Below are 19,522 nucleotides of genomic sequence, written 5' to 3' on the forward strand. Positions count from 1 at the left end.
AGCCTGGAGTTTTGATGAATTGGTATTTGAAAGGCACTGGCTTGTGTGTTCTCTTGTGGGAAGGGATTCTTCCCATTGACGGCCGGTATAAAAGCGACATAAAGCTCTTGAGGCATTGGGTTGACATGCCACCTCCGATGGGCTTCAAGATTTTATTTTATTTTTTGGGGGGGAGGGGAGGGTCTCGGGATCAATGAAGACGAAGGTGTTGCTGGATATGTTGTGAGGCTCACAGGGCGCTATGTGAAGAGCGGTGAGGGAGTTTATGCCTTGGCGCTGCCCGAGTTGGCTGGTCATTTGTTTCTTGGGTGTATGTGCTCATGTTTACGGTGCTAGAAGGGGAAAGAAAGGTACATGTATGATACGTTTTCTATAGTCAGCCGGGGGCATGTTCTAGCGGCATGGAGTGGGCAGGAAGATGGTGTAGCATTGCTACTGCCGCTTAGTATGATGGGAGCGTGCAGCTTTATTGTTGTTTGTTCGGGGAACCTAGAGACGCGATGTCCCGGCTTTCTTGGTGACATTTGACGTTGCGATCTGGATGTCATTATAGACGCTTTTGGGGCGTGATTTTTATGAATATGACAGGATGGACGACGGACGACGGACGACCTCAAGTGAACTGAGCCGCTCTTTCCCACTCCCCAATTAACGATCGAGAAAATAGACATGACATGAGGCATTCATTCACCACGACCATGCCATCTAGGTTCGAGACACAGCTGCGGGTTCGGACTTTTGAGGCCCCGGGGTCAAGAACACTACAGCGGAAAGTTGGGCATAGAACTGGTCCCTGATAGAAGCCTATGTGCTGACTTGTGATTACTGTAAGGTCTATGTCATACTACTCAATAGACGTGGCCATGCTTTGATTCTTAGTATAGTCCTTCTCATCTTACTTATCTCGCGGTGAGATGATAGAGCGTATAGTTGTCTGGCTTTTTATGCAAGGCTGAGACAAGTCTAGTGGAATCAGATCCCTTTTCAACGTTTTCCCGAGCGTTTGTGGATCACTGGATTACGTTAACTTACAGCCAAGTGATACCACATACGGTGTGGCGTGCCTAAGATAGTCTAGCAAACTATAAGTATTCTCTATGAAATATGTAACAAATAATAGCGGACGTAGCTGGCTACGTAATAAGTTTTATTATGCTGCGCTTGGGTATATTAAAGTCTAACACGACAACGTGAGAACTTGCCCACCTCTAGGTGGCCAAGAAGTGACTCTCATACCAACGCCGTGCGCCAGTCGAATCAACTTCAGTTTGCCTTCGGTCAAAACGGTTTGCTGGGCATTGCCAGGAGCAGTTTTATACTTGCTCTTCAGATGTACCATAATGACTGGGCATCATACTCCCAGCAACGGCGCTCTTACGTCTAGACGATTCTAGGTCTTGCAGTTACCATGATGTTTGTCGCGGGCAGGCGAAGAGGTTCTTGTGGTTGAGGCGTACGGAAGAGTAGTATTATGCCTCGCTTTCTGGGATGTTGACTGCCAATCTTAGGCTGATAAATGGATTCTAGCCCTTCTTCTCCGCTTTCCCTGCAAGTCAAAGAGGCTGTATCGGCAGACTCTCACTCATGAGAGGGCTGGCGTTAAGACTGTAAGATGCGCTGTGTGAGTCGCGCGGTGCAGCCCACCCGGCCCATTGGTAAGTTGTCGGCTACCTGTGGGTCAATGGGTAGAGGATATGTTTAGGCAGCGCTTGTGGGAAAGGCCCATGGGTAGTTTGGGCTACCCAAGTATATGGGTCGCTGACCCATGGGTAATATCGGTATATTGGATTGGTTTTTGGGCAGCCCAAATTACCCATCCCAAAAACATGGGTGCCCATGGGGGCCCAATTTTACAAGTCTGGCGCGGTGTGAGTTCTGGTATTGAACCATTGAAGGTAGGTAGGCAGTACAATCAGGTTGTTTCTTTGCGAGAAGTATTTGGCCTTAGTCCACCGATGTGTCTCGTTATCACGGCAGAGGAATAGCCTTTCTACCACTCCATGTGTTTCATTGCTGCATACCTTGAAGGTGAGTCCGGATGAGAGACTTCTACAGAACAGCGGGTTGACTTTGATTTCCTAAAGCAGGAGACATTTAGAGCTCTTGGCGTGTGTAGGTGATGTTTCCTCTTTGCAGAAATAAGTACAACAGGCAATCCTCGCGCTCATCCTCGGCTTTTTTAAGTACTTTGGTGTTACGTCTTTCCAGACCTTGCTTATGATCTGACGGCATTTGGCGTGAGGCAGATAGGTGTAGAGATGTATCTCGGTGAAACCCTTCTGCCTACAGGCTACATTACGTCTCCCATTTTTTCCCGGTCATGTGTGATAGAGCAGGACTACGGGCGGTGGCGAATACGAGGATGGAGAAACGTTTCACTGAAGGTTTTCGAGGTCGGCAGACATAGACCCAGACTTTGCTCGCCGTATGCTCGCCTAAATATTTCTCACGTCGCTCTCCCTCACAAGCGCACATGTCTCTTCCGAACTCTGCGCTGCAATCACGCAGGCGGTCAGCTTGCCCGTTGGCAGGTCCCCGGGCAGGTATTCGCCATGATTGCTCGGTAAAACTTAACGGTGATGGAGGACTACAGGACTCAGCCCAGCTGACGGCACGGCCGATGTATCATATGCAGATGTCCTTCATGTTTCCACCTGGGCAACTTCCCAACACACTGAACCCAGGATACAGGTACGTAGGGTGGTACGTAAGCCCATGAGGAAATAGAGGAACACGAAAAGGGTTGTTTGGTAAACAAAATGCAGCCAAAGCATTGAAAATAGATTCAAATTGAGCTTTCTGCCTTGGTTGTGTGTCTTCAACTGATGAGGTAATTGTAACTAAGATTACGTGTTTGGGTACTTTATGTGACGATAGCCTCATGGTAGTGATAAGCTCTACTGACTAGCCCCATCACGTGCGGCGTATAGGTATTAGTTTCGTAATCAATAGAGGAGGCTCTGCCTACTTTTTCTTCCCCCCCTAGAAGTAAAATGGAAGCAGCTTGCTCCCTGTCTTCTACGCTCTGCTATACGCTTCATTTTGCGATATTTTCATTGCTTTTGTGATCTACCATTCCACCAGGCCAAGCTCGTATGCAGTCACCCATATAAGAAGGCGTAGTCTTCGAAAGTTTCTGTCAACCCACCAACATCGAATGAAGACAACGGGGGTATACCGACCTCCCCCCCGCCTAGTCACTTCGACGAAGAGACAGCCTGTTTCATAGTCTCCGCTAATAACCAAGGACCATGCGGGATAGGCTTGTCTATAGCACGGCCTGAGAGCAACGCGGAGATCTCTTCCAAGACCCATATCGAACTCGCGAGCCACACTTTTCTAAGGTCTCGCAGAAATGCTGAGCATACTGCAACTTGGCGTCCCACATGGCTACAGCCCGCTGTTCTCCTAGCTTTTGTTTTCTTCGCCCTTAACTCTGCCCTTGCCCTTACTACCATGTTGCACATCTCTAAGCAAAACATCGGACTGGTGGAAACTCAGCAGAGCCTAGTTTATCTATGGTGCTTTGGCCCAACAGCCGGTAAGATGACGCAATTCTCCCTTGGAAGACCAGCGAAATGCTCCAAGAACGTAGCCAAGAGCATGCTGTGACGCTATTATCCATTTGCTGGCCGAGGGTAGAGATTCAAGCCCAAAGATATGGATTGCCTATTATCCATGGAAATCCCTCGGAAAGGAATACCGACGACTAAGAACTTGACTACACAGCAATGCTATCGCTAAAGGTTCCGATTCAGTCCTTGAGACGAAAACACTATCTGGTCTTGCTAGTCGATGTTATATCCATGATTCTTAGAATACAGATTGTTGTTGCCCCTGATTTGTACGTTTTGAGGTTCGTTACGTAGGGGGCCTTGGAGGAATGGAAATATGTGTTTCTTATCGTGATGTGAGCTTGCAAAGTTTTGAGGATATTATTTCGGTGGATGTCGTTTCGTCTTCTTAAGATGGCAAAATGCTGACCAATTTGCTCCGACACCCATATAAAAAACCCCTTACGCATTTTGCGCTCTCGTTGCCCATCTCATTTTACCTCACAAGACCTTCTCGGGGACGAGTGCCTGGAAAAAGCGAGGCTCACAACGCATTTTCAATGAAAGCTAGCCTGGCGAATAAGCCATCATGCCAGCGTGAAACCTGCAGTCACCATTTCAACCGCTTGCTGGTCTGAATGCACGGTAGCAAGCCGTCAAGTCTCGCAGGGGATTGATAGGCAGATTTATCACGGTGTAGTCTTTGCCCATCGGGCATGCAAATAAGGGGGTATAGTATGACCTGTCTAGAAAAACGCCAAGGAAATGATTGTGTGTGCCTGTCTTGGGGGACGCCGCCCCGTGGAAGATGCCGTTTAATGATACAGAGTTGCTTTGGTAATAATACAGTGAGTCCAAGTCAAGGTCATCTACACCATCTTCTTGAAAGATAGCTGCAAGCACAGGACCTTCCTTTGAGCAATGCGAGGAATGAGGTGGCCGTCCGTGACTCGAAAGTGGAAAACCGCGATGCGGATCGACGTGATGAAGGAGATCCTAGACCAAGACGTAAAGGGCACAAATCTGCCAGGGGTTAGCTACCGTCACAATTTGAAAAGAAACCATACAACTCACCATACTCAGCCCCATGACCATGGAGCACCAAAAGCACACGTTATTGAGCGTCTCTTTACCACGCACCCACTTCGTACGTTGCAGCACCACGATGGGAAGCTGCAGCATCTGGCAGACGAAGCCGTAGCCGCGAAGCTTCTTCGTGATGCAGGCCATGACGATCTCGTGCCCAATGGCGGATATCAGAAAAGTGATGACGGTGGCTGGGAGGCGGCCGACGTACGGACGGCTGGCGCTGTAGACGTGGCGGCGCAGGAAGCTGTAGACGGGTATGTTCCACTCGCGGGAGAACTCCATCCAGTCGGTCGAGTTCCACCAGTCGGAGTAAAAGTGGCGATCGGCAAAGTGCGTAATTTCGGCAAAGGCGCCGAGGGCGTACTCAAAGATGACGAGGAAGACGAGCAAGAAGGTCAGCATGAAGGGGAAGAGGAGCCAGGAGACGCTTTCTGCTAGGATGAGGAGTGCCTCGGAGATGGGGGGAGGCGGGACCGTGTTTAGACGGAGGGAGGCGTCGCTGAGGATGGGCAAGATGAACTCCTCGGAAATGACGGTCAAGAGGGAGATGCAGCCAAAGACGGCGACAATCTTGGAAATGAGGTTCTGCCAGTCGATGCGGGCTGTCCGCGGGTATTCGAGCTCGTAGCACAGCGTGGGGCACATGAGGTAGTCAAAGTAGTTGGACCACGTCAGGTTGCGAGGATATGCTAGGTTCCCCATGGGCGAGGTGAGCTCCTGGGCCAGGTCCTCGCGGAGCTGCTCGATCTCTTCCGAGGTCGAGTCCGTATCCGACGTCCCCTTGGCCTCCGACTTGGCCTTGAAGTCACGGGTCTTGGGGCTGCTTACGGTTCCCATTGGGTTATCGGGTGTCGGGTACAGGTAGACTGGAGCTTTCGAGGCTGTTGAGGGATTGTCGAGAGCGTAAAGACGTTTCTCCGTCTCGCTAAGATGGCCGTTGTAAAACGCCCAGCTGTGCGTCTTCATGAGCAGGACCATGGTGTGCAGCAGCAGGAAGACCTGCGCGGTCCATGTCCACTCGAGCACAAAGGGGATGGCAATCCAGAAGGCAAGCCATGCGGCTTGGTAGATGCTCTGAACAGCCATGCCGCCCTTCTTCCATGTCAACGCTCCGTCGGCGGGGGCAGAACGCCAGATGCGATGGAGGGGTAAGGACACTAGCGTGCTGGCGACCAGGAGGAGGTCTGCAATGGCCAAATGCCAAATCTTAATTGTGAAGAGGGTCCAGATCTGGACTCGCATGGGGTATCCGGTGTCTTTGATGTTGCGCAACATGGTGGTGATGGCCATGATGGCGAGGCCGATCCAGAAGAGGTTGAAGAAGCCATGGAAGTCGCGGTAGTCGGAGTTGGGATCGAGGTGGGAAACGCGGCTCGCGAACTCGATCGTGGGGAATATACGGCGGCGTTGTTCGGCGCGGGCTTGCTTCTTCGCCGTGGACATGCTCTTGACGGAGGGGAGCGCATCGTGAGGGACGGGTGTCGAGCGGCCACTGTGACGACATTGACGTTAGCGCCGCAAAGTGACGAAAGTGGTGAGCTTGCTTGGAGAGGACAAGTATGTACCTGGTAGTGCCGCTCGTCTGGCCAGTCTCTGATAGAGGTGTCAGGCCATTCATCTCGCCGACGGAAGAGTTACTCTGTGTCCTCGCCAACTGGGAATGCTGCGGCTTCCTCGGCCTCGGCCGCAGGACATTGTCGTGAGCCCCGCCGTTAGGGGCGGCAGCCGTGGATGCCATGATCTCGAGAGATTCGTGGGGAAGAAGTGCCACTCGTCGAGCCTGCGGCGTCAATGTCGGTGTTTGCTAGATGACCGATCAATCTATCGGTTTGGTGGTGGGCGTACGGTGGTGGGCGTTGGTGTTCACAGAGGCATTCGCCGCGCAGTGCGGATGGATGTAGCTGCGGATGCAAGCGGCGACTGTGTCCAACGGGATCGCATCCGGATCAGACGGGTAGCGACAAGTTGTTGGTTTTAATGGCGACTCGGGGGGGGGAACAGGAGGTAGTATTCAGGGTCGCAGATCAGGGGTCCCCATTGCTCGAATCTCGGGTAGCGTTCGCGTATTTGGGATGCGAATTCGGGACCTGGTACGGAGTCGAATGGGATGACAGGCGACGGGGCTGCGCTGTGAAGCGCTGAGCAAGGAGCTCTAGATGGTACTACGCGTCGCCCTCCCCTCTCTCCACTTTGCACCTTGAGGTGGCCCGCGGGTGGCCGTTGGGGCACCTCGGCCACTTTAAGAGGTACGTACCCACCAACACAGCGCAGTCAGGCGCCGACCGGCGACCTGCCACACCTGTCTCTTTCCAGATTGATTGTCTGCGCGCTGCACCTCAGTCAACACTTCCCCCGACAGTGACACTCACCTCAGGAATTTGGGGTTGTGACTTACGTCAACCCCACGTGACGGTTGGGGTCACAGGCCGAGGTGGGGGCGAACTCTGATTGACCCAATGGCAACTCGCGGTTGCCTCTCCAAAAAATCCCGGAGGAAGAGCTCCCCCGACGGATCTGGCTGGGCAAGGGGTGGGGCGCCCGGATTCCCGCCCGTCTGCCCATCCGCCGCGACCTTGCGACTCCCCCGGGGTTTGGATGCCAACGTCACCTCAGGCGAACTCCAAGACGAAGCCTAGACTGCCACGACTGCTTGAAATGTGCCGAGACTACGGCTGTCGTTGCATTGGCTGCCATCCAAGATCCATTGCCCCGGTTGGGATCTGGAGAACCCCCGGCTCCGGTGGATGATCGGCCGGCATATTAACCAGTGACTGAGAAAGAACCATAGGGATCCTGGCTTGTAATTGACGCCTTATGAGGCTTGGACCTGCACAGCCGAGCAGATGCAATGCAAGGTGTTTCCCAGAGAGCCCTCCACCGCCTCGACTTCATCTTGTTGACACACTGGCGATCACCGCCAGCAATGCGGGCAAGTGTGGCTTTCAGCAGACAAGTTGCGCCACATCGTTGCACCGCCACACACAACATGCAGCACTATAGGTCAATAACACATGCCGAGCGTGTCGCGGCTCGAGCGTGTGCCCGGCTCCGTCATTGAACAGGTTCGGGAGACAGATAGACTAGATGAGGTAGCAAGACTTTCGGAGTTTGCCGCTGTTCTAGTGAAATAGCAAAGTCAGGTTCGGGCAAGCCTAATCTCACTCACAAACGGACCCGTTGGTTGAAGTCGAGGCCGGCGGTTGGAATTTGACGTGTTCTCTTCCTTCGATATTGATTTCCATGTGCTTACCTGGTGTGCTATACAGACCAAATAGAGGCCGAACCTCTTTGCTAACCGAGATGGGAAGAAAGCAGCATGGGCCCCGTCCTCTGAGCCTAGCACGCCGCAATTTTCAGGAATAGCTAGCCACCCTTACTCTTCGGTTTTTAAGAGCCTCAAACATGGTTTGACAACGAAGCAATCTATACCCAAGTCCAAGAAGAGGCTAATCAGCCAGATCATGTCTGCTGCGAAAGCCATGAGTAACGTTACTAGGACGAAAAGACTACCGCGCTGTTCGGGAAAACGGCAAAAAATTCATCGCGTATGTCGCTTCCACACGCGCATGCTACCCTACCTTGCCTTACGGAGTATGCGAACATCTCGATGACCCCCCCTTTGGGCACCAATTCTAATTGGCTCCAAGGATTATGACGTCCCGTCGGCCTGCCCCATCTCAGACAAAACTTGCACTCAGGCGATTCTTTTTTTCCCTGGCTCCGGTAGAGATAAGAGATTTATCTGTTATTGATTCAGTCTCTCACTCTCTCTGTCTCTTTTCGCTGCGACGTGGTCCGCGATTCTCTCCTCTTTCCCTTTTTCAAACTGTTCAAAGACGGAATGCTTCCTTGCTAGCAATAACGACGCTGGAGGCGTCGAACTTCATGAGAAGAAGTTTTTCTACACTTCATCAATTCATTTGAGGGCTAAATCCCGACCGCACACGCGACGGACCGAACTCCAACAAAACTTGTAGGTTCAATTAGCGATAAGCAACGTTAGTTGTGTTATTCTCCCACCGTACCGCCCGATGGCCGCTCCACAACAAACCACAACACCACTCTCAGCACCCGAAGTCATTCCGGGCACGCGACGTCTCTACGATGAGAACGGCAACAACTTACCGGGCGACGCCTCGCTCCTGAAGCATGGCGATATCGTCCTCGTCCCCCAGCCCACCGAGAGCCCCAACGACCCCCTGCGGTGGTCGCTGGCCCGCAAGATCTGGCACTCGTTTCTGGTGCTCTACACTGTCGGCCTCACCGCCGCCACCTCCAACAACGCCGGCTCCGGCGCCGACGGCGTGAATGAGGAATACGGCATCAGCTACGACGCCTTCAACACCGGCGCCGGCGTGCTTTTCATTGCGATTGGGTACTGGACCCTGCTGAGCTCGCCGCTGGTGCACTTGTACGGGCGCCGGCTGGGGTATCTCATATCCATGGTTGTCAACATCGGTGGTCTCATCTGGTATGCTCGCATCACCAATGTTGGCGGCGTGGTTTGGTCGCAGCTTTTTGTTGGTGCTGCTGAGTCTGTTGGTGAGGCGACTGTGCAGTTGTCGCTTCTCGATATCTGGTTTGAGCACCAGACGGGTAGTGTGCTCGGTATTTACACCTTTGCCACTGCCATTGGAACATACCTTGGGTGAGTTTGTCTCCTGAACAGTGAGAACAGTGAGAGAGAGATTTTGTGGTTTCTAAAACGCGTGCAGGCCCCTCATTGGCGCATATGTGTCAAGCGGTCTGGGCTGGCGATGGATCGGCTACGTGGGCGCCCTCATCTGCGGCGGCAGTCTCATTGTCATCTTTTTTGGTCTCGAGGAGACGGAGTTCAACCGCGACCGCTACCTCACCGGCAACGGCGAACGCTATCCCGTAGATGACGGAACCTCAGCAGCCGCCGCCGCCGCGATGCCAGAGAAGACCTCGGCACGGGCATCGGCCAGAAATTCCGCCAGCATCGAAAGAGACCCCAACTCGGACCAGAACGCCGGCTCCGTCGCCAGCGCCGAGAAGCAGCAGCAGGGCCCCCATCTCGCCGAGACGATGACGGGCACCGACCACGGATCCATGGTTTCGAGCACCGCGCGCGATCGCGCGGCCTTCTCCTACTCCCGCCGCAAGACGTACTGGGATCGTATCCGCATCATCACGCCGGCGCCGAACCTCCGCGGCACGGGCTTCAAGCAGTACCTTTTCCGCCTCTGGCACACCCTCCGCGTCTTCACCTTTCCGGCGGTATGGTACGCGGGGCTCCAATGGGGTCTCCAGAACATTTGCCTGACGTTCTACCTGACCGTGCAGGAGGACTCGTGGTACGGCCCGCCTTGGAACTACTCCCAGGCCGCCGTGGGTAACATGAACCTGCCGACACTGATTGGGAGTCTGATTGGGTGCATCTACGGCGGGTACGGGAGCGACCAGTTCATGTTGTGGATGATCAAGCGGAACAAGGGCGTCATGGAATCCGAGTTCCGGTTGTATTTGATGGCGCTGTGCACACTGGTTTTCCCGACGGGTATGTGGCTCTTTGGGATCGGGAGCGCGCGGGGCTGGGACTGGCCCGTTCCGTACGTCGGGTTGGGCTTCATCGGGTTCGGGTACGGTTGTGCAGGAGACCTGAGCTTGGCTTATCTCGCCGATTCTTTCCCGTAAGTTTGGGTTTCCACCTCGGAGTTGGGCTTCGACTGGATCCTCTCCGTGTCTCCCTCCTGTAGATGATGGGAAGAGCATTAGCTAACAGGGCCTCATAGTGAGATGGTATTGGAAGGCATGGTCGGCGTTGCCGTCATCAACAATACGATTGCCATGCTCTTCACCTTTGTGGCGAGCTACTGGCTCGATTCCGGCATGGAGAACTGCTTCATCGCCCTCGGGGTCCTTAGCTTCGTCATTATGGGGCTGAGCCTGCCGATGATCATGTTCGGCAAGAGGTCGCGTCGTTGGGCCAAGGATAGATACATGCGGTTCATTGACATCCGTGACGGATTTTCCAAGTAAAGAAAACATGTCTCTTCAAGTACTCTTTGGAGGGTATGGGGGCAATGGTGAGATAGATGACCCAGTACCTTAAGTGTACAACTCTGGCGAAGACGTCATGTTCATGAGGAACTGAGGAACTTGCGTTGCATGAGTAGCAGCCAAGGACGGATTTCATAGACTCAGTCTCTTTACTCGATACGAAGATACCTTTTCCACAAAAAAATTAAAGATAACCTGGATCGCGAACATGGTCAAATTCCACAAAGATGACACGGTGAAAAGCCCGGGTGCACATGCCATGGGCTCAACCGGGCAAGGGCTCACACGATGGACAGAACGGCATCCACGTGCCTTTACTTCCTTCCTCTTTCCGCCATTCCATTGTGAGAGCATTATGCCCTCGGCATGTACCTTGCCTGGGTACTTTAGGCAGGTGCTTGTTTTCAATGCTCCTTCCCCCAGAGCAGTCGTTGAAACGCCATCCAAGCCCAACAGTTTGCTTACCTGATCGCCTTCTCGACGTCTACGTTGCTGTCCCGTCGTCACTCCTCCAACCCCTCCAACCTCATCTAACCTCGTCCAACATCATTGACTGTACCGACGACATATCGACCCCTACACCACGTTTTCTTCGCCTCTTCCCGGCTTCTTTCCGCCTGACATACCTGGGCTTGGCTTGCAAAGGGATCCATGAGCTGACCATATACATCAAGATCAGACTCCATACATCCATTCGCGGAACCTTTGGCCCTGCGCTTACCATGTACCGCCGTCACCGTTTTGGATGCCCGCTCATTGCGTCCCGTTCGTTGATAGCCACGCAACCGCGGAGCAAAGAGCCCAATCTGGAGTCGTCGAAACTCTCCCGAACCAATGACTGCCTAGTACTGTTAACAAAAACAAAAACGACAAGGCATATAGTCTGAATCGGGGCAGCCTTGCTCTTTTGGTATAGAGATGTGCAGACGACGCAAGATTATGGTCCACTACACGCAGCGTCGTCAGAAGTGGATGGTGATCTCAACAGCAGCAAGCTCGGCTTGACCCAGCCTCGGTAACAACAGGCGAGATTCAACTCTATGGTTCTGGAAATCTCAACACAGACTGCGGCGCCACCTCGCTGAGTATCTTTGCGACTTTGGATCATCGGGTCAGGTCAAATACTTCGCCCTATCCCTATCGGTGTCAACTGACTCCAATATCACGTTGCTTCTCTTCTCCATACTTTGGACCAGCAGTAACGTGCATTGGCCGTCCGCATCGGCTAACCAGGAACCCAAATCCTATGCCTTAGCTGCAGCAGATAAATATGATCGACAGTCACAACGACATCCACGCATACTCGTTGTCTACGGCGGCGTTTAGGGCCATGCGAATACGGATGCTGTCGTGGTTCGTTGACATGGAGTAAGCCTGAGGTTGCCTTGCGTCGTTCCGTCTTGCATCCTTCTATTGACTGCTTACACCAGCCCCGCGGCTCCGTTTATTCGTCAAAGGGGGCCTCATATCTCGCTCTCTCTCTCTCTCTCTCTCTCCCTCTCTCTCTCTACCGACGTAGACGCCATGTTTCAAGTCATCTCGATAAGCTTCATTGCAACGGAATTGCATTTACGAGCTTAACGAAATGTCATATCAACTCACGTCGAGGTTGCCGGCAATCTCGGTGAGTGAGTATCCGTGGTGCACAGCACAACCCGCTCGTTCGGTTAGCATAGGCCTCTGGCACCAACAGCTACGGATACTTGACCGAAGTATCCGTCCCCCGGTCGACCTTCCCAAAGCAAACAAGGTGGAACTTTGTCCTTCCTTATCGACCACACGACCAGGACCCAAGTATTTGGAAAAAGGTTCGCATTTGCAAATCCCGACTTATCATGGCACAGCACAGCTATCATTCACCGGCCAGCAGTGTGAGCTGAGCTGATTCGATAATATCGAAAGATAACCCAATGTGTTTTCTCGCCTGATGGCTGCCACACCCACATCCTGAAATCCGCATTCAAATCGATCCAAGGCGCGTCATCGACAGCTCAGGGCAGGTCTTGACTGTCCTATCCAAGATCTTACAATTGAGTCCCAAGCTGTCAAGTATCCTCATTCGGAAATCAATCGGTCTCTTCCGAGGAGTGGATGACTCCTCTGGCGATCACGAATCCTCAGAGCCACTCGGCTCGCATGCCCCGGGGGATGAACCCAGTCATGGCCGATTCCAGGGTAGATCTTTGCTTGAGCACGACTTGCAGCACGACTTTGGACTCCAGAAGTCGTGCTTTGCCTCGCGTCACTTTACGTTAACATTGCCGACTCCTCGGGCCTACTTGATTGAGTGCTCTGATGCGTGGGCCCGTCAGCCTCTGTTCGCCTTGCCGTCAGGACCCACGTGAAGAGAGAGAATGTTGCTTAGCGTCAGATTTTGCCGACCTTCTCTCTCTTGAACTGCCCGACGAGCGTTGTGCTATTTTACACCACCTTTGACGAGCCCAGCCAGGTCCAAGACCAGGCACCTTTCGCTGTAGTCAAAGCCCGCAGCATGGGGAAGAATCTACTAGTGCGTCTTGACCGAGGAGAATTCATTTCAGGGCACTTTCATTTCAATTTTTAGGTCAGCAAGGAGCCCGTCGCCAGCTGTTTGTGCTAGTGAGACGCACTGCAGGGATTTCCTTGGCTGCGCGGATATTGGGGTCGAAAATTCGAGAACATTAGCCGGCACCTCATGTCTCTTGTCTGAATTTCGGCATCTCGCGACTGGTGGTTCAGTATCTCGGTGCTCGGGCTGTCACCCACTCAGCGTTCATTAGCCAGCTGGCATGCTGTATTACTCCCGCTGTTTTCGGCGGTTTTTCTGTGGCCTGCAGAGAGGCTGAAGACGCCTAACGCTCTGCCCAGGAAGATGGACGAGAATGAGAGTAGCCATCAAAGTCAGCTATTGGCCACGCCTCGGCTTCGGTAGGACAGCACGGACGAGCCTGCGGTGCAACCGGCCGAAAGCATGATGGCCGCCGCTCGGCAGTGCCCACAGGAGCCACCCAATACCATGGCGACTTCCAATTAAAAGCTGGCCCTTGAGTCTGAATCGTGGCGTACTTAGACAGAGATCTGCTTTGTCTTGCGGCCAGCCCGCGGAAACTCGCCCCCAAGCCGGTTCTTGATCCAGTCCCGCCGCCGGCCCATTGAAGGTAGCTGAAATGGTTAACCCGCGATCACGGCCTCCTTGAGACTAGATGGGTTAGTTTGGAGCGGCGCATGTCCGGATGTGTCTCTGACAGCACCTTGACCAGTGGCCGTGCTCACCAAAATTGGCTTATCGGATGGAACCAGGTTGGCTTGGTGGAAGGCCGTTGGAACATGCACCATGCTTCTACGGCGTTAGTTCACCGCCCGCGACACCTCCCCCAGCTTTTCCTTCCCAGACGAATGGCTTGGTTGCTTGGCTAACGAGGGCCAAAAGCGAGCAACAAGCCATACATCCTCCATGATGGTCGACGGCGGACAGCGGCGCCCTTTGAACCTCAGCAGCGATGTGGACCTGGACCGAGGGACATGTCGGAAGGTTGTCCGGGTGCGAGCGAGGCCCAGTTGGAACCTGATGCTTGGCTGGTGACAGTTCGCGACCTCTCTCTCCCACCACGGCCTTTCCGAAAAGGGGGAGGGCCTAGTTGATAGGATACTCACAGACAGGCACATTGATTGGTGGTCTGAGTCAGGACTCGGTCGTTGGCGTCTTTTAGGCCGGCCAGGACACTCTTTCACCTTCTTAATCTAGAACAGTGGTGGCACCATGAAGCCTACTCCCCGCCTCCCGGCCACCCTGGAAATTGGAATTGGTCGCCTACCCGTCGACCACTTTCTCACAGGCCCATGGTAGCAATGTCGACATGTCGGGCACATTGGACGAAATCCCAGGGCCCTCCTGGACGCGGAGGCTGGAGAGAGGCACACACGCAGTAGAGTGCGCATGTACCCACAAAGTCAACCAAAGGACGAACCGCCTTGCCCCCCAGCTTCGATAGCAATGGCAGGCCCCCCATCCGCCATCGATGGTTCCCCCCAACTCGTCTTGCTTCTCTCGGTCGAATTGGTAGACAGCGCCCGCTCCGACCAGCAAAAGGCGTTGTGAATGGTTCCCCATTCGTTTAGCAGACGCCCGGACTGCCAGACCATCTGAACAGCCATTGGCCATGTAACGCTTCTTTACCCCCTCCCTTCCACGGACCCAGCTACGGTTCTGGCTGCTAGGAGGCCCTCTTATCACTGGAAAAGAGAGTCCCGAAGGGACGGGATACGGGCTTGTTTTACCCATGTGCCACGCTCGCTTTCCTTGTTGAGGAAATTACGCGAAGGAACTTTTGCCTGCAGCTTTCACCACACGGAGGAACTTGGCGACGGCCGACCAATGCCAGTTCAACATCGGAAAGTGGTCTTCGTCTCTATTGACGAAGAGAGAGAGAAAGAGAGAGCGAGGGAGGGAGGGAGCGGGGGCCCTACCACTTTACCGGCCCAAACTGAAAGGACGAAGTGGCCTGGAGCAACGGCTCCTCCATCCCCCATTCCCCCATATCTCTCTCTGCCACACAAGACAACATTGCTTGTCGTGCCGCCAGTTCAGTTCCATCTGTGGCTTCCGTCCTATCCTAATCCGACCTGTCTGTTCCTGACCCGTCCTGACCTGTGTCAACTGTCGGGGACCCTTCAGTCAGTCTTTAATCTTTTCGAACCCTTTCGTTACCCATACCGGACCATGACGCTTTCTACTCTGCCGCTCTATTTTTAACTTGGCAACCAGAGAGACCGAGACCTTCTCTTTTATGTGGCGACGATCATGGGCACTTTTGTCTGGTCTCCTCCCACGCTCTCGTCTTTCATTTGAAGGCCCAGTGGCACCCCCTCCATTTGACGGGCAATTGATGCTTGCCACCAGGGCAGCGCGCTGGGCTTCTTGGATGAATCGCATTCGACGACGACACGAGGCACTTGTCCTACCGAGGAGCTTTGACTCGTCCCGAGTCTTGACATCTTTTTAGCCAGCGGTCCGAACCTCTGCTCCACGGGGGACGCGGGACGCGGCCGAGATGTTCAATCATTCTGGGGACAAACCACCCCGCGGTTTTCCCTCTGGATCAGACTATGGAGGCAGTCACCATGGTCGCCTTGCCCTCAACACATCCGGTCAACCATATTCCAGGTTTGGTGTTCCGCTCAATTTTGGCGGTCCGTCGACATGTCCGCCACCGCAACAAGAGCCCGTCCGGAGGGACTTCGACTCATCGATGGACTGGACCTCACCAAGCGCGCAGCAGCACGCGCGCTTCGACATCGGGACTTCGATGAACAACGTGCCGCAGCAAGACGAGGGGATGGAACTCGATGAATTTAGTTCTCCCGCTGGAGTGTCCAACCTGATTGCGCGCTTTGAGGGGATTCGCGCCGCACCGCCAAGCAGTAGTAGGGTCATGAGTCCAGCCAGTTCAATGGCAAGCCCATCAATTGCGAGCCCGTCGTCAGCACATTTTAGCAACATGCACGGCAGCACGGCAAACATGAGTTCTTCAGGAATGAGTAGAATCACAAGTCCGGTCGCTCACAGCCCAGCCACGCCCAATTTCTTCCGAGCTCCGGAATCACATCGTCCTCCAGTGCCCAGGCATACGAAGCCAGTGTTGGATCGCGCACCCTCTAATATTCCATTGTTCACCCCGGATGCAAGATTTGGTGATGGAAACAGTCGTATCACTACAGCTGCCGGTCCCTCAAACCCCGCGCCTCCTCCTCAAGTCCATCATCATCAGGCTCAGCAGTATCAACACCAACAGCCACAACAGCAACAACAGCAACAACCTGCTGACTTTAGTCAACTGGATCCCTTTATCAACTCATCGAACAAGGGGTTTACGTCTCAGTCAAATGCCTTCAACTTGCCGATGAATGATTTCAACAATACAACAACCAAGCACTTCGCAACCCAAGCAACCCAAGCAAGCAATTTCAGCAACTTCAGTCCCCAAACAAACACATTCAGCGCAGCGTCCAAATCCTTCGCTTCTCAATCCAATGCTTTCAGTCAGTCAGCAACGACTTTCAGTCCTACTCACACCTTTAGCTCCCCTGCAAACGCCTTCAGCTCTCTACCAACCACGAACACCTTCAGTCCACCTCCGAATACCAACGCCTTCAGCCCGCCACCTGCTGCCTTTAGTCCTGCTCCCACACCCTTTAGCCCAGCAACGTCGACGTTCAGCCCAGCGCCGACGCCGGCACCGAGCCTCATCCCCGGTACTCCGAGTGGGATGCAAACACCTTTCGGCCCTCCGCCTCCCACATCATTCCCGGTAGGCTCTTTCCTGGTCTTGAAAAAAAGGTTCCATCTAATCATCTTGCAGGGTCACGCCCGAGCACCCAGTATTGCCCCCACGCCAAAACCCGTGACGGGTAGTCGGCCATCACGGGAGCAGGTTCCTGCTGAGGCATGGGAGTCTTTCAAGACGACCATCAAACATCTGTATCTGGAAGAGCGTCGTCCTCTAAAGGAGGTCATGCAGATCATGGCGGACCAGTATGGCTTCCAAGCAACGTGAGTTTCTATTCCGGATCAACACCCCCTTATCTTATCTCACTGTCGTAGGCCGAAAATGTACAAAACTAGATTCTCTCAATGGGGCTTTGTGAAGAACAACACCGAGGACGAAGTGAAGAGGCTACTTTCTATGAAGTTCCAACGCGACGCCGAGGGCAAAGTATCCGAATTCGTACGCAACGGCAGGGTGGTCAACCTGGGCACGTATCTCAAGAGGAAAGGAGTGACGGAGTACGATCTTGTCGACTTTGAAACGCCAGCTCAGCTCCCGTCATATGTGCGATGTCGTACACCGACACCGCCGCCCGCTCCGGGCTATCTGCGATCACCAGACCTGCTCCGAGCGCAGGAGACGATTGTTGGGAATATGCGGAAAGCATTTTTGCATTGCCGCCAGTTCGAGGTCGAAATTGACAAGCAGGTCGGGTGGACATCGATCATGCTATGGGGCGCTGGGTCGAGTGACATGTTTGCTGACGCGAACAAGAAATTCGAAATGGGCGAACACGATGCAGGCGGTCATCAACTAATGAAGGCTTTTAAACGACTAGAGATGGATCTCAAACAGCTATCGCCACAAGGCATCAAGGAACTTCTTCTGGGAATGGTGCATCGCGATGCGGGCATGATGACTGCCCTTTGCAAATATCTGGCAGCATATTCTTCGACGAACTTTGAACGCTCGCATCCTCTACGACAGACGTTTTCTACCCTGTACGAAGTGCAACAGAAACACGGGCCGATCACGCTATCGGAGCTTGTCTGGGGCTGCATTCCCACCATCGCCGAAGAACTCGAAGCCATCTACGGACGGCGTCACCCTTATGTAGCCAGGACGTGGATCGACCTGGCCATCTTTTATAATCACGCCAATCCCGAGAGGCTTGAGAAACTTCTCTCGGAACTTCAGCCGCTACGGAGGCAAATCGCAGGCCGCCACGGGCAGGCCAGTGGGGAGGCTCTGGCCCTGCGATACGCTGTTGTTCAGCTGATGCAGGCAGCCTGGCCTAATGCCGACAACACGAGGCTGGAAGCCCTGGAACTGTGGACGGCGATCAAGGAGGGCGGCCTCGTCTTTCCAGTGCGGGGCGCCGAACACAATACCTTTTGTTACCACAGCCCCCTCAAGATCGATCCGTGGGAAAGACGATGCAGGGAGCGGTACGACATCGGGACTCAATTCTTCCAGCAACACTGCGGCATCAAGGTGCTGCCTTACTTCGAGGAAGATATGCACTACACCGAGCATGCCCCCGACTCGCATTCGGCCCTAGCAGCAGCCTTGGGGCACATGCCTGCTTCCAAGTTTTCGCTCATTTAATCGAGCGGGCAAAGTGTTGCGTAGCAGGGACTTTGACCGACTAGGCAACTTTCTTTGGCGAAGCGCATCGACCTGTTTGATAGAGACCGCTTCAGCCGTTAGTCGAGCCACGGACAAGTGGCACTCCTTACTTTTCATAATATTTTTTTATTTATTGATTCGAGAAGAGGACGCTACGATGCGACGGCCGCAAAAACAAAAAAAACGCCCCTTCGAGCAGGCAAACGAAGGCGATTACCACGGGTTGTCAGGATTGGGATCAATGATACCTCAGAGGCCACACACAGAGCAGGGATTTTTGGATTAATTACTTGGAGTATTTGGGTCAGGGCATGACACCATGGATGATATGTCATGGCCGGCGTCTGGGAGGGGCTTTCCGATTCCAACACACAGCGAGCAGACGTTTTTTTACGGAATGACAGAATTGTACAATAGCATTTGACGCACGAAGAAAGGAGCAGGCAGAGGACGAACCCCGATACCATGAGACGCGCGAAGAGAGGCGGAGATTAGTTCCAGCGACGAATGGAGAGACGAAAGATGAAACGATTTCAAAAGCGTGATGGAATTTCCCCGAGAAAGTTGATGACGACTGAGTTTCTTCCGAATAAGATGGCCTGGAGGTTACGGTAGACTGGTGACAGGGTGGTTGAAGTAAGATGAAGGGACTGAGCGAGTGTGGACAGACGAGCGGCGCGCCAAACCGAAACGGGGGAAATTGAGAGCCCAACCAACCGAGCCGAGTGCCCTGAACGGGCTGATCTACACGACTTTCGAGCACGGGTACGGAGCCGAGCTCGACGAGGAGGAGGGGGGGCAGCGTTTCCGAGGCTCTGGGGCGGCGGGCATTACGCGATAAGAGAATTCCCACTTTTGCCCATTTGCGCCCATTTGCGGATTCCCATCACAGATATCTCAGGCAGTGTGGCGGTTCCCCCGCCGGAGGACATGCAGCTGCATGCAGGAAGCCCAGCCATGCCCTTGCAGATGGAGTGATGA

General features: G+C 53.7%; 4 protein-coding genes across 4 annotated transcripts; 2 read left to right on the forward strand and 2 right to left on the reverse strand.

Annotated features, from left to right (window-relative positions):
- Positions 1-4,550: 4,550 nt before the first annotated feature.
- On the reverse strand, positions 4,551-6,381 carry CORC01_11877 (MBOAT family protein; the record flags this gene model as incomplete). Its single annotated transcript, XM_022623499.1, has 3 exons — positions 4,551-4,577; positions 4,629-6,135; positions 6,209-6,381. 3 exons carry the CDS (start codon positions 6,379-6,381, stop codon positions 4,551-4,553), a joined length of 1,707 nt encoding a protein of 568 aa, XP_022469967.1.
- Positions 6,382-8,674: 2,293 nt separating this feature from the next.
- CORC01_11878 (major facilitator superfamily transporter) lies at positions 8,675-10,646 on the forward strand (the record flags this gene model as incomplete). Its single annotated transcript, XM_022623500.1, has 3 exons — positions 8,675-9,291; positions 9,359-10,297; positions 10,400-10,646. 3 exons carry the CDS (start codon positions 8,675-8,677, stop codon positions 10,644-10,646), a joined length of 1,803 nt encoding a protein of 600 aa, XP_022469968.1.
- Positions 10,647-15,697: 5,051 nt separating this feature from the next.
- On the forward strand, positions 15,698-18,520 carry CORC01_11879 (uncharacterized protein; the record flags this gene model as incomplete). Its single annotated transcript, XM_022623501.1, has 3 exons — positions 15,698-16,954; positions 17,006-17,196; positions 17,248-18,520. 3 exons carry the CDS (start codon positions 15,698-15,700, stop codon positions 18,518-18,520), a joined length of 2,721 nt encoding a protein of 906 aa, XP_022469969.1.
- Positions 18,521-19,285: 765 nt separating this feature from the next.
- Positions 19,286-19,414, reverse strand: CORC01_11880 (uncharacterized protein; the record flags this gene model as incomplete). Its single annotated transcript, XM_022623502.1, has 1 exon — positions 19,286-19,414. One exon carries the CDS (start codon positions 19,412-19,414, stop codon positions 19,286-19,288), a length of 129 nt encoding a protein of 42 aa, XP_022469970.1.
- Positions 19,415-19,522: the final 108 nt, after the last annotated feature.

Source organism: Colletotrichum orchidophilum, assembly GCF_001831195.1.
Source record: "Colletotrichum orchidophilum strain IMI 309357 chromosome Unknown Scaffold_136.1, whole genome shotgun sequence".
In the NCBI taxonomy this organism is placed as follows: Eukaryota; Fungi; Ascomycota; class Sordariomycetes; order Glomerellales; family Glomerellaceae; genus Colletotrichum; species Colletotrichum orchidophilum.